The 12,176-nt window shown below is 49.9% G+C and overlaps 3 protein-coding genes across 3 annotated transcripts; 1 reads left to right on the forward strand and 2 right to left on the reverse strand.

Moving 5' to 3' along the window:
* The first annotated feature begins 308 nt into the window (after nt 1-308).
* On the forward strand, nt 309-6,327 carry EI90DRAFT_3072733 (uncharacterized protein). The gene is made up of 9 exons (XM_039061391.1): nt 309-358; nt 435-977; nt 1,039-1,178; nt 1,239-2,430; nt 2,482-3,057; nt 3,084-3,439; nt 3,469-5,281; nt 5,335-5,470; nt 5,521-6,327. Exons 1-9 carry the CDS (start codon nt 339-341, stop codon nt 6,028-6,030), a joined length of 5,286 nt encoding a protein of 1,761 aa, XP_038912260.1. The 5' UTR covers nt 309-338; the 3' UTR covers nt 6,031-6,327.
* Nucleotides 6,328-7,567: 1,240 nt separating this feature from the next.
* Nucleotides 7,568-10,444, reverse strand: EI90DRAFT_2932178 (uncharacterized protein; the record flags this gene model as incomplete). Its single annotated transcript, XM_039055065.1, has 2 exons — nt 7,568-9,010; nt 9,074-10,444. 2 exons carry the CDS (start codon nt 10,442-10,444, stop codon nt 7,568-7,570), a joined length of 2,814 nt encoding a protein of 937 aa, XP_038912261.1.
* EI90DRAFT_3072737 (uncharacterized protein) lies at nt 10,336-11,542 on the reverse strand. The gene is made up of 6 exons (XM_039061392.1): nt 11,511-11,542; nt 11,100-11,272; nt 10,902-11,047; nt 10,747-10,847; nt 10,529-10,662; nt 10,336-10,469 (listed from the first exon to the last, which is right to left on the reverse strand). The coding sequence occupies exons 2-6, from the start codon at nt 11,268-11,270 to the stop codon at nt 10,458-10,460; spliced, it is 564 nt and encodes a 187-aa protein (XP_038912262.1). The 5' UTR covers nt 11,271-11,272; nt 11,511-11,542; the 3' UTR covers nt 10,336-10,457.
* Between the last annotated feature and the right edge of the window lie 634 nt (nt 11,543-12,176).

Consider the following 12,176-nt stretch of genomic DNA (forward strand, 5'->3'; position numbering starts at 1 on the left):
TACTCTAAATAATAGCTCAGAGAGCGTTCGAAAGGCCGCCAAAGAAGTAGCAGACGCCGGGAAAGAGTCCCAGACTCCGAACAAAGAAGGAGCCCGCAATTATACCTCGATCTAATTTATATATTAGTCCTCCGTTGCGCAACAGACAGTTCCTTTTTGGTGGGGTGTGCGCGGACGGCTGTTGCAAGATCTGTGATCTGCTTACTCTTCCCTGAGCTCGCCTCGATCGAAACGTCAGCCGTGAGGTTGAAAATGAAAATGACTCATTTCGGAAAGTTCACACGGCTGGATTCGGCTGCCGGAAATAGCCACAATCAATTCGCACCTGGCTCACGTCAATGTCGTCCGATGGTTCGAGGTGAGTAAGCCAGAAATGAGCGCATATGTGATAGCCAATGGCTCAGAATGACTAACGGAATTATTGCATGGCAAAGGCTACGCGAATCGTGGTCGAATGCATTGAAAAATGCCCAAGCATGGTTTCGGTCATTGCTTGTGTCCTCCACGACTGGATCGTGGAAGAGGGTATCCATAAAGTCTCCATCTAAGGACATCGCCTCTTCCAGTGTAGGAACAGCTCCACTCTCCCCTGGCCCATTCCACACAAATGCCATATCGTCGCATCCTGACATATCATTCCGAAGCAGCACACCACAGCGTGCAAAGTCCCAGTCAAAAGGGAAGGGAAAGTTGCGCCGCCAGCCGCTCATAATTCCAGATGTCACAGATGTAGTTGTACATCGAATAGTGTCCAAAGATGGGCCAGGAGAAGTACTGCGCGCCGTTTTGGATGTCACATTGGGCGACGACATCGAGTCCCTCCGCCTCAGTCAGCTTAGTGCTTGGCGGGCTGTTTTATCCACTCCTCAAATGAGGAAGGAATATGACCCTGCTGTCCAAGATGGCCATATCCTGGAGATGTTTGACACTGAGACGCGTGTTGCGAAGCTTGACTTTGCGCTGGGTTGGCCAGCAAAGTAAGTTCCTGTTGGAAGTTGATCTGAGTTCCTATGGCCACTTTTCATTGATTACAGATAGTCCAAGGGATGCTGTCACAATATCGAGATCATTCATGGATGCTTCTACCTTGATCGAAGTGTCGACCTCGTTGCCCCGCTCTGTTGATGAGCCAGCATATCTTCGACCTGCGCCCCCCTTTGTTAGGTCTTATGTGCATCGTACGTACTCCTGGTTTGCTCTATAGAATTATCGCGTTCATTGGGAGTCTTTTGGAACAGTTTTTGCATGGTGCATTCAGGTTTTGCAGCCACCTCCTGAGATGTCCTCCACGCCCTTGCCAGTAAAATTGCGCATCACGTATTTCTGGCAACATGATCTCAAGGCGTTGTGGAATATCAAGACCTCTATAATACAAAATCTTCCAGCCGTTCTTGTAGGTTTGGTGAAAGTTGTACTATCGAGCGGCAACAGACTTAGCTTCATGACTGGATACGGTCACGGAATCGGCATCTCGCATATGGATTGTCATGCTGCTCGGCAATTGCTATCGCTGGAGTATCGTGTCACGCATGATGGCGATGAGGATGATGGCATGACTCCCACTAGTCCGGTGGACGATATGGACGATGTCCAGGCAAAGAAGGAAGCTCGGAGACTTGAACGGAGTATAGAATGGTTACTACCTGGTTCTCAAAGTTGGGACGTCCGCATTAACACACGAAAACCGTACACTTTGTCCTCTCTGCTTCCTGAATGGGTGGTTCATGCAACCCAGCCTGCCGCTGTGTCAGATGATCCTTTCTTACAGGCTCTTCCCGAACCTATTACTTTGCGTCTATCCCATTCGAGACCCCCAGAAAATTCAATAGTTGGGGCTACAGTAGCTATTGAGCCATCAGGAGGAGCGGCGGGTACTATGCGTGTTAACGGCTCAAATCATCCTATTCAGATTATTCAGCTTAGAGATCCTTTCTCATTTCAAACGCCGCACCGGATGCTTGAGGATGCCTCTACGATTGGGAATATTTGTCTTGACACCCGCTCTTCTACCTCTATTTCAACTGCTGTTTCGATCGCATCTTCAACCACGGGCTCTCCCAGACGGGTCGTAGGGGTTTCTCCTCCCGGCCGTTCAGGGGCCGCGCAAAAAGCAATATCCAACTTGGTGCGAAGAAACTACATTTATTTCACCTCATTGCTCCAGGAGCCGGAGGCCAAGTGGTCAAAGGCAATTACGGAGTCTCGAGGTGTCACTGTTACTCGCTTGAACTCAATAGATCCAACGTTGGTGGTGTACCGGGCTGAGGCAGTGTTTGTTGGTGTAAGCGTTTGGGATTTGCTCAGTGCGGTTGTTGCCCCAGGAGTTACTGGATATTGGAACAAGATACATGAAGACGCTGTCTTCTTGGAACACGTTAATGAGTTGACGGAATTATGGCATCTTAAGTTACGGGCCGCCTGGCCGGTGAAGTGAGTGTTTAGGCTTTTCGGCAGAGATTGTTTCATAATTGACATTCGTAGCGCCCGAGATTCGATACAATTACGAACGACATACAAATCGCCGACAGCCAGCCACGTTTTCTCCTTTTCTACAGATGATGCCCAACTTTTCCCTACTATCCAACCCTCTGAGCCGGGGACTATTCGCACACAAGTTGATCTCCAGGGCTGGGCTATCGAGGCATTATCTCCGAACACAACCCTTTTGACTTTACTTGATCAATCCGACCCCAAAGGCTGGTCAAACAAATCCTCTATACCTTCGCAGATGATCGCCGCCGTTGCTGGGATCGGTGAATTCTCCATCAAGCATGGGGGCCCACCTATGGCTACACGAATATCAGGAGCCAAATATATCAACTCCAGATATGATCATGACCGAAACGTTTTCCGCCTCGATTGTCAGTCCACACAGCCGAAAACTCCCCCGTCATCGAATCTGCCCACTCCATCCTCCGAAGTGTCTGAGGATGCCACCCCCCAAGCAAATACGGTTGAGTTACCTTCGGTTCAAGAGGACGGAGGTTCTTCAATCTCATCATCACTCTCGCCTTCATTTTTCGTGGACTCACCGACCACTATCGAATGCGAAATCAGGTGTGATATTGATACCTGGGCGCCAGCCTTGACATCATTGCAGATCCAGCGCCACAGACGATTAGTTGTCTTCGAAGGCACAAGTTCGCCAGCCAAGGAGGCGGGGTATGGATCACGATTGAGCACGATGGAGCGCTGCTTACTGATGAGAGGTTGACTGTTGTTGTACGGAAAGGTCCTGGCGGCAAAGAGCGAGGTTCAGTTGTCGTCAACGGCGTGAAAGCGAGGGTTGATGTTGAAGAACTTCCAGAGGAAGAACTCAAAGCTTTGTCCAAGAGGAGGCGCATCAAACCTACCCGGCACCCCCTTGACCGGCCTCCAGTTATGACAGTGCGTCGTAGAGCAGGCACTTATGACGACGAACCCGATACCCCAGTGAAGTGTCCTCAGGTTTCTGGGATTCCTTGGCAGTTTCATTCACCAGGCCGCGAATGACAAAAATCCTTACTCTTGGTCTTATGCCCCAGCCTGGCTCAACTCAGTCACAAGAATCGACCATTCAGCCCAATCGTTTTGACCGATCGAAGCCACCCATGGATTACGCCTTTGATGCCTTAGCGCGAGTTAGGGCATTCGGAGCTGCGTCTGTGGCGGATGGGTGGACGGCTCTGGGATCCAAGGACGTCCCCGTGTACAAAAAATTAGTCCCAGATGTTCATTCGAGTATTGCTGTGCACAAGGCGCAAAAAGTCATCGAAGGTTTTAGCGCAGAAGACCTCGTTACTGCAGTTTCATACGGTTTCTCGCGGAGTCAATGGGACACCTCACTAGATTCGGTGACACCTCTGCAGTCGTTCGGTTCAGGGTGCCAAACTTTCTTCATTGTGTCGAAGTTAGGTTTGCCATTCAGAGATCGAGCATTCTTTTTAGCTTCAGTCCTGGCAAAAACGATCCAGGAAGAAGAGGCTGAAGATGATATGGATCTTGGGGTGCCCCGACCCAGATCTTTGTCCATCAATCGCCCGGTACGCGCTGCACAAAAGGCCCCCACTTCTCGACCATGCACGTACATCTACGTTACCACATCCTTTGGACTGGAGCCTCCGCGTTCTCTAACAACCTCACTCATCAATCCTTCCGGTTATCCAGTGGGTCAAGTGCTACTTGAAGGTTGGGTTTTGGAGACTTTAGACCCTTACACAGATGAGAATCTCGCAATACCATCAACAAAATGCACGCTTGTATCAGCGATTGATTTGGCTGGCTCTGTTCCCTCTGGCTACAACGCGTCCTACATTGCATCCTTTGTGACAAGATCGATCGGCGCATTGGAGAAATACATGAAGGGAAGGTCAATATCTCCGTCATTGTCAATTCCACCCTCTGCTGTGGGGTTAGACGACAGACAGACTGAGCCCATCGTTGGGGCAGAGTGGGTTGTGGAGAATGGGGATCCAGAGCGATCCTTTCTTGGATCATTGGTTTCTTCAGAACCCCCTAGCCAACGATTCTGTATTTTAATCAAACCCAGATGGTCATCGAAAGAGTCTACGAGGCTTCCCCACACATCATCTACTTCCCGCCCCTCTACACCGGTGAAGGATGGCAACGGCCAAGCATCACCACACGACCGTGGCACGGATAGCCTGCGAGGTGATTATGCCCGGGCTCATTCGCACGGTCCTCAGCCTTCGTCTACCATGCGTCGTCGCTTGCTTAGTCTCCCCTCGTCCACAGGCCGGCCGCGCAGTGGCGAAGTAAGTGACTCGGGTGACAATTTCTTGATCGGTGAAGTGATCGTTGATCCAACATCATTTGCTCGTGGTTACGAGGTAAAGGTCGGGACGGAGCTCCTGCCTTTGGACCCATCTCATTGGGATTTAGGATGCAAGTATCCCACCTCAACCCCGCCCACAGCAATGAAACATAGCTTTCCTACATCCTGCAAAATCGAACAAGTGCCACCCTCTCCATTGTCGTCTAATTCCCTCTCCAGTCTGCATCGCCTACGATTCTTTGTCCTGAGTGGATCTCACACCTCAGTGCCCATAGATGATCCACTGAGGGAACATCTCCTGGAGTTGCAGCCGAAGCCTGATTGGTTCCTGAACCTGGAGCGTCAGGGGGCCCTTACTGACATTTTGATCACACCTACGGACACTTCTCTGAAAACAGCCGTAATGGTTGATGGGGAAGCGGTCCCAGTGATTGCTGAAAATGGCTCTTCTGTTCTGTTGGACCGCAAGAATGGGACAAGGGACGTTCTTTTACCTGTCTTGACACGGTAAGTTTCACACAGTTGTTCACACGCCTGGACACTCAGCCACTCCCCACTAGTGCCCCAACACCTGGTGATTCACCAAAGTCTGTGAGGCGCCCCTTGGCCTCGTCGTGGCACTTTTTTGTTAACCCTCCACCTTCCGAGTCTCCCACTACGTCTGCATCTTCCGAAATTGCCGAAGAAGTAGCTGCGGTGAGGCGTATTTACTCATACTTCCCCCCGTTGTCTCATCATTTTTACAGCCAAGCACCCCTGATGCTGGGGCCCCCATCACGACACAAGCTGTTCCCGAGACTTCCAACAGTCTGTTGGAGCTTTTTAATTCCTATTCAAACCCATTATTAAAAAGGTCGTCAGAAGGGCCCTTTACTTTCAATTACTGGCAAAACAAGCCATCTCTCCCGATTCCCGGGCGCTGGCTCTCTCGTTCTCCTTCCGACACTAGCACACGGACATCACAAAAGGCCATACCTACCAACAACCAGGATAAACGTTCTACCATTTCGCTTGTGTCTCTCAAAGACATCTCGTCACGACTATTATCCCATCGTTTCACGCTCCCAACCGTGTTTATAATTGCTCTAATTGCATTCTTACTTGGATCACTTCTGAGGTCTTTATTATCTCCCGCGGACTTTGTCTTACAGTACGGGGAAGCCTCGCCAAACGCTCACCATTGGCACGAGGTCAAGAGACTTCTTGATGTTCACTTCTTCGGTCGCGGCCTTATTGTTGCCGTGGTTCGTCACTAATCTCTCACCGCTTTCGTCACGTTTTGCTTTCTTCACGACTTGACACGAGACAATCGAATATCTCCTCTAGTTCTGTGTGACTATTTTTTTTTTTTGCCCACTTGAACCGTAATCGAAATATCATGATGCTAAAAATGTGGGTCTCACCGACAACCCGCCTCGGTATTTTTAAGTTGCCTATTATTTTGACACGAAATTTTTTTCTGCCTGTGTAATACTGTAGTAATTCCCGCTATTCTGTAGCAGGACATGTAAATTTTTCAATCCCCAAACCATAAAGGTTCTCTCATATTGCAAATACCCTACAAACACCCAAGGGTTCGCGCGTCCTCTCTGATATAGTCTACGTCAAACCCTAAGTTAACAGCTCCATCATTCAATAGTTGTCCATGCTTAACTCTCCACCTCAGCCTCAGCATCCAAGGTTGGAAGTTTTTGACCCGGGTAAGGTTCGTTCCCACATTCTTACAAACTCGCTCATTCCTCGATAAAAAGGCCGGTGGCTCATTAGTAGCCTAGCTCCCATACCACCATGCATAAATCGATGATGTTGGGAATCCCGGTTGCCATGATGGCTCTTTAACGATGAACGATGCACGATTTTGACGCTGACGACATCTACGTCATATTGTTAACGCTGACTGTTACCACTCTGCGTTGAGTGCATGTCAATCCTTCAATCAGATTTTTTGAGTTCCTTGGATCCAAGAAATCACTCTGCCAATGCACTTGGTCACTTGGTGTTGTGGATACTGACGATTGAGTACTTATGTACATCGGATAATATTTCATTTCGCCCATCGTTCCGGTATTCTGCGACGTTGTCAAGGAATGAATCGCCCTCTCTCTGCCATTTTCACCATATGCATGTACAGAACGAAATCCTCAATCGCGAGACTACACTGTAACCGGTGGCCCCAGCGCCCCCACTACCGCCACCCACTACCGCCACTGTCCCCTCATCCTTGCTGCATGCGCAATACAAAGAGGAGTGGCAGGATTTGCTGCCAGGAGTACTCCGGTAAGGATCGGGTCGTCCCCCAGGTCGTTCCTTCAAGGCCGGTTTCTCTTGCGGATTACAGCGCCAAATAAATCAAAACCTTATATCCATCGATCCAACTGGGGCCTGCTCGTCTTGTCCAAGCAAGTAGCCGCTATTGGCAAGTCGGCAAAATCCATCCTGTGCACCTGCGCCATCTGTCCCAAGTGCTGATCTTCATCGTCAGGCCGCTTTCCACTCTGTTGACCAATAAGTACCTGCATGTCGAGGGTTATAAGCACAACGGGGAATGGCAGGATTTGTTGCTTTTCGGGCGTCCAGTTATGCACACGAGCGGAGCGCGAAAGACCGCTCCAATGAGATCAGATCAGTTTATATGGATCCCAACATTGTGAAGGAATTTTTCGCGCGTCTTCCATGCCCCTCGGGTTGCGCCTCGCCGACGTTGAACCTCAAGATTATGGGAGTTATGATACTGTGCTTTTTGCCCCATGTAGGAAACCATTTCAAGGCCAGTTTCCCTTGCGGGTTATGCACTTAATTGTGAAGGGAGTCAGCCAACTTCGGGTTATGTGATGCTGGATCAAGGGCAACTAGCTCGTGACGGAGTTTGACACATTCTTCATACACTTGGAGTGCCTCGGAATTTCGTCCGAGATTGCGGAGTGTGATGGTTTGATTGTGGAGGGAGTCAGCCAATTTTGGGTTGTATGATGCTGGATCAAGGGCAACTAGCTCGCGACGGAGTTTGACACATTCTTCATTCACTTGGAGTGCCTCGGAATATCGTCCGAGATTGTGGAGTGTGACGGCTTGATTGTGGAGGGAGGAAGCCAACTTTAGGTTGTGTGATGCTGGATCAAGGGCAACTAGCTCGCGACGGAGTTTGACACATTCTTCATTCACTTGGAGTGCCTCGGAATATCGTCCGAGATTGTGGAGTGTGACGGCTTGATTGTGGAGGGAGGAAGCCAACTTTGGGTTGTGTGATGCCGGATCAAGGGCAACTAGCTCGCGACGGAGTTTGACACATTCTTCATCCACTTGGAGTGCCTCAGAATTTCGTCCGAGATTGTGGAGTGTGACGGCTTGATTGTAGAGGGAGTCAGCCAACTTTGGGTTGTGTGATGCCGGATCGAGGGCAACTAGCTCGCGACGGAGTTTGACACATTCTTCATCCACTTGGAGTGCCTCGGAATTTCGTCCGAGATTGTGGAGTGTGATGGCTTGATTGTAGAGGGAGTCAGCCAACTTTGGGTTGTGTGATGCTGGATCGAGGGCAACTAGCTCGCGACGGAGTTTGACACATTCTTCATCCACTTGGAGTGCCTCGGAATTTCGTCCGAGATTGTGGAGTGTGACGGCTTGATTGTAGAGGGAGGAAGCCAAATTTGGGTTGTATGATGCCGGATCGAGGGCAACTAGCTCGCGACGGAGTTTGACACATTCTTCATTCACTTGGAGTGCCTCGGAATATCGTCCGAGATTGTGGAGTGTGTCGGCTTGATTGTGGAGGGAGTCAGCCAACTTCGGGTTATGTGATGCTGGGTCAAGGGCAACTAGCTCGCGATGGAGTTTGACACATTCTTCATACACTTGGAGTGCCTCAGAATTTCGTCCGAGATTGTGGAGTGTGACGGCTTGATTGAGAAGGGAGTCAGCCATATTTGGGTTGTGTGATGCTGGATCAAGGGCAACTAGCTCGCGACAGAGTTTGACACATTCTTCGACCACTGTGATTGCCCTGGAATGCCGTCTGACCTTGTGGAGTGATGTGAGCAGATCTGTGAGCAATTGAGCCAAATCTAAGTCGTAGGACTCTGAGCCCATAGATACAAGCAAACGACAGAGTACAACAGATCCATCTACTGCCTCATGTGCCTCTTCGAACCTTGAAAAATATGCCAAATTCCCCCCAAGCTTGGTGAGTACTTTGACCAACATGTGGGCGGCCTCCTTTGAAGTTGAACCAAGACCCAGCTTGTAGAGAAAAATGAGATGAAATTAAAAATGGTTTCATGAATGCTGTATGATGATTCATACCTTCGCCCACTCTGGGAGTGACGATATGCTAATGTACTGCCCTGATCTCACACAAACTTCCACCCATTGAATTATGTGCTGATCGAGAAACGTGCGAACCAACCCCTGGAGGGTTTCTGACGGCTCCTGAACTTGATTAAGATGATAAACCACCTGGCGACACGCGTAACGGAAGTGCTCGGATAGCGTCTCTGAAGGGATGCATGGCAGTTCGGTTTCTCTCTGCAGATCTCTAATCAACCCCAAACCTTCTGTCGAAGGGAGACCCTCCCTCAAAATTTCGACGCAGCGCGTAGCCATCCAAGCACACCCTTTCTTCGCCTCCAGCACATAACGGCGAAGGCCAGACGGTCGCGAACCAGTTCTAGCTATGATAAAGCGATGAAAAGATTGGTCCAACAAGCGAATTGGCGTGTGAGGGTCTGCAACCCCCATCAAAACGGGGTCGAGTGCGGTTAGGGTATATTTGACAGAGGATTGAAGCGACGACGATAGAATGGCATCCCAGGCCGCAATACAAAGCGGCTGCCGTGAGTTTAAAATTGCTCCCAACACGATTGGATAATCATGGGCAAAGGTCTCATCCTCCCAGTTGCATTTCTCTAATACGGAGGTGTAAAATTCAGCCATGATCTCAGCGAAAACCCCTGTCCGGTCGGCACTGGTCTCTAATAGTCCCTTCAACGTCGCCACCGATGCCTCATTGGTTGTCTTCACGTGGCGAAAGATAGCGTTGATCCAAATGAACAAGCCACCTGACTGCTCTGAGAGCCGTCGTGCCAAGGTATCTTGCTCCGTGGGGCCAAGAGGAGGCCCTTTCAAGTAGCGTAATTGGGAGCAGACATACTTGGCACAGCCGTGCATGTTCTCCCCACTCGAAAGATTAATGTTGAGTCGTTGGATAAGAGGGAACAGGGAGAGGGAATCATTCACGAGGCTAACCTCCCTCGAAGTGAGAAAGATCTTGACAGAAAACGGCAACTTAGACACTTCTTTCCGAAATACATCAGCAAGGAGCATAAACGCATTCCGCTCGCATTCGTCCAAAGCATCAATGACAATCACCGCGGGACGGTGGGAAGATGGAGGTCTTAGGCGGAGAGGATCGGCAACCAATCTCCTGAACTGCGTTGTGAACGGAGCGCTTGAGAGGGAAGGGTCTTTCCGAAGAGTGGAGTTAATGAAGGCGCGGTAAACGGGATCATAGGCAGCCAATGATCTAGCTATTGCGCTGAACATGGAGTCGGGCCGCCACGGTTCTCCCGCTTTGAAGAAGAAACTTGACAACAGTATCCCTTCTCTCACACATCGTTCCGCGATTGAGTGGGCAATCGCCGTTTTCCCAGCACCAGCTACGGCGGTCAGGAGCATCATACGCGTCTCGCTATCCTCTGTGCTGCGACACCATGCCATGATGCGTTTGATGAGTGCAGCCCTGGTGCCCTTCAAACAAGCCTTTCTCGGATCGTGATGAGCATCACGGGGGTAGAGGAGCTGACTGAAGACTAGATCGTCCCACTGCCTGCAAGCTGGATGGTCTTGGAAGTTTTCTTTGCCAGACGATGTGAGACTGACTGTTGAGATCGTCTTGAGCTACAAGATTCGGGGATAAGGAAGACAAGAGAGAAGATCGTGAAGCAAAGTAACCTGAAATGATGCCAACGCCCCGTCAAGATATTTCCTCAGTCTTTCCCTCAAGTCCAATGATGGATTCATGATAGCCAACGGTCCCACCATTTCCGCTCTCATCTGATACGTAATCTCATGCAGCACGCTGTGTGGTACATAATAAGAGTATTAAGGACAACAAAACATAAAGACGACTTACTCGTTGAGTTTCGTGATGCTCTCCGCCCACGGCTTGACTTCTCCAGCGCATCGAGCATAGGATTTAGTTGATATAACTGCATCTGCCACGACGTCCACTACATATTTGCCAAAGCTTGCCCACGTTTCCTTGTTTTCTTGAGATTCCTGCATAACGCAAAACGTTAGCCTCTATACGTGATGAAACACAATTACCCACTTTGACCTGGTTGAAGATGAAGAGGGCACCACTGGTGGCGCTTTTAACAGGAGGGAAAACATCAAGCCTAGAACTGATGGCTGCGAGGACAGGGATAGCGAAGTCACCGCCTGCTGCAACGAGACCATCGACCCTGCGCTCAAGAGAATTAGCCTTTTGCTCCAGCGACATGGTCGGTGATGGGGGGATCAGTGGAATGAGGCGCCAACATACCAGTTATTTGATCGACACTTATATACTAGCTGGAGAACTACCACACGCATATGGTAGCTGCTTCATGCCCTTGCTTTCCCCCTTATATTGATTTCACGGGGTGTATTGTGGACCGAATGCATATATTGTATCCCGGTTCAGCGTTCTCGTTTCAGTCCAACGAGGCTGTGTGTGCATTGCCTCAGCTGCATGTGAGGAGAGCTGAACGGATTTGTGACATCACGAGGCATTTTCATTTTTCAGTCGACATTCAGTGTACGTATCACATCACTTTATGTAAATGATGGTCCAAAATACGGCCGTGATCACCAACACAGGACTCATACGCTTTCCTCCCTTCCTTTATACATAATGACTCGTGGTTTCTGTGATCTGCGTTCCTCCTTATCGCACACGCACTTGCCTGTTCTGTTCCCAACCCCGAAAGTCCGTTGAATGTGTAAGCGATATCCATGAATTTCAACGCCTCGATACTAGAAGCGAGGTAGCACTGAGCCAGCACATGCATGGTCCCGGACATGAACTGTTCTGGCACGGCGGAAAACTCCCTCTACTCTCTTGGGCTCGAAGCTCCAGCTTATGTTGCGTCTCTTTTTCATTTCGCGTCCGCTGCAGGCATCGACAGCTGAGAAGATCGCGGAGAAGGCTTTGCTCACAAGTAGCCTTTGGATCTGGTTGAGCTAGAGGACGGAGCTAACGAGAGATGCGTCTCGTCTTAGACCTAATTGTTCATATTGTCTAGATTGGAATATGTTCTGCGCCTCAAATCCAGGGATGCCATTACGTTTAGAGGCTTGAGGGTGGTTCCCGGGAGATGCACACAGGCCCACGTAGGGGGGGTTCTGGAGGCTGGCTGCGCTTCTC

The sequence above is a fragment of the Cantharellus anzutake genome, assembly GCF_015039405.1.
Source record: "Cantharellus anzutake strain C23 chromosome Unknown EI90scaffold_52, whole genome shotgun sequence".
NCBI lineage: Eukaryota > Fungi > Basidiomycota > Agaricomycetes > Cantharellales > Hydnaceae > Cantharellus > Cantharellus anzutake.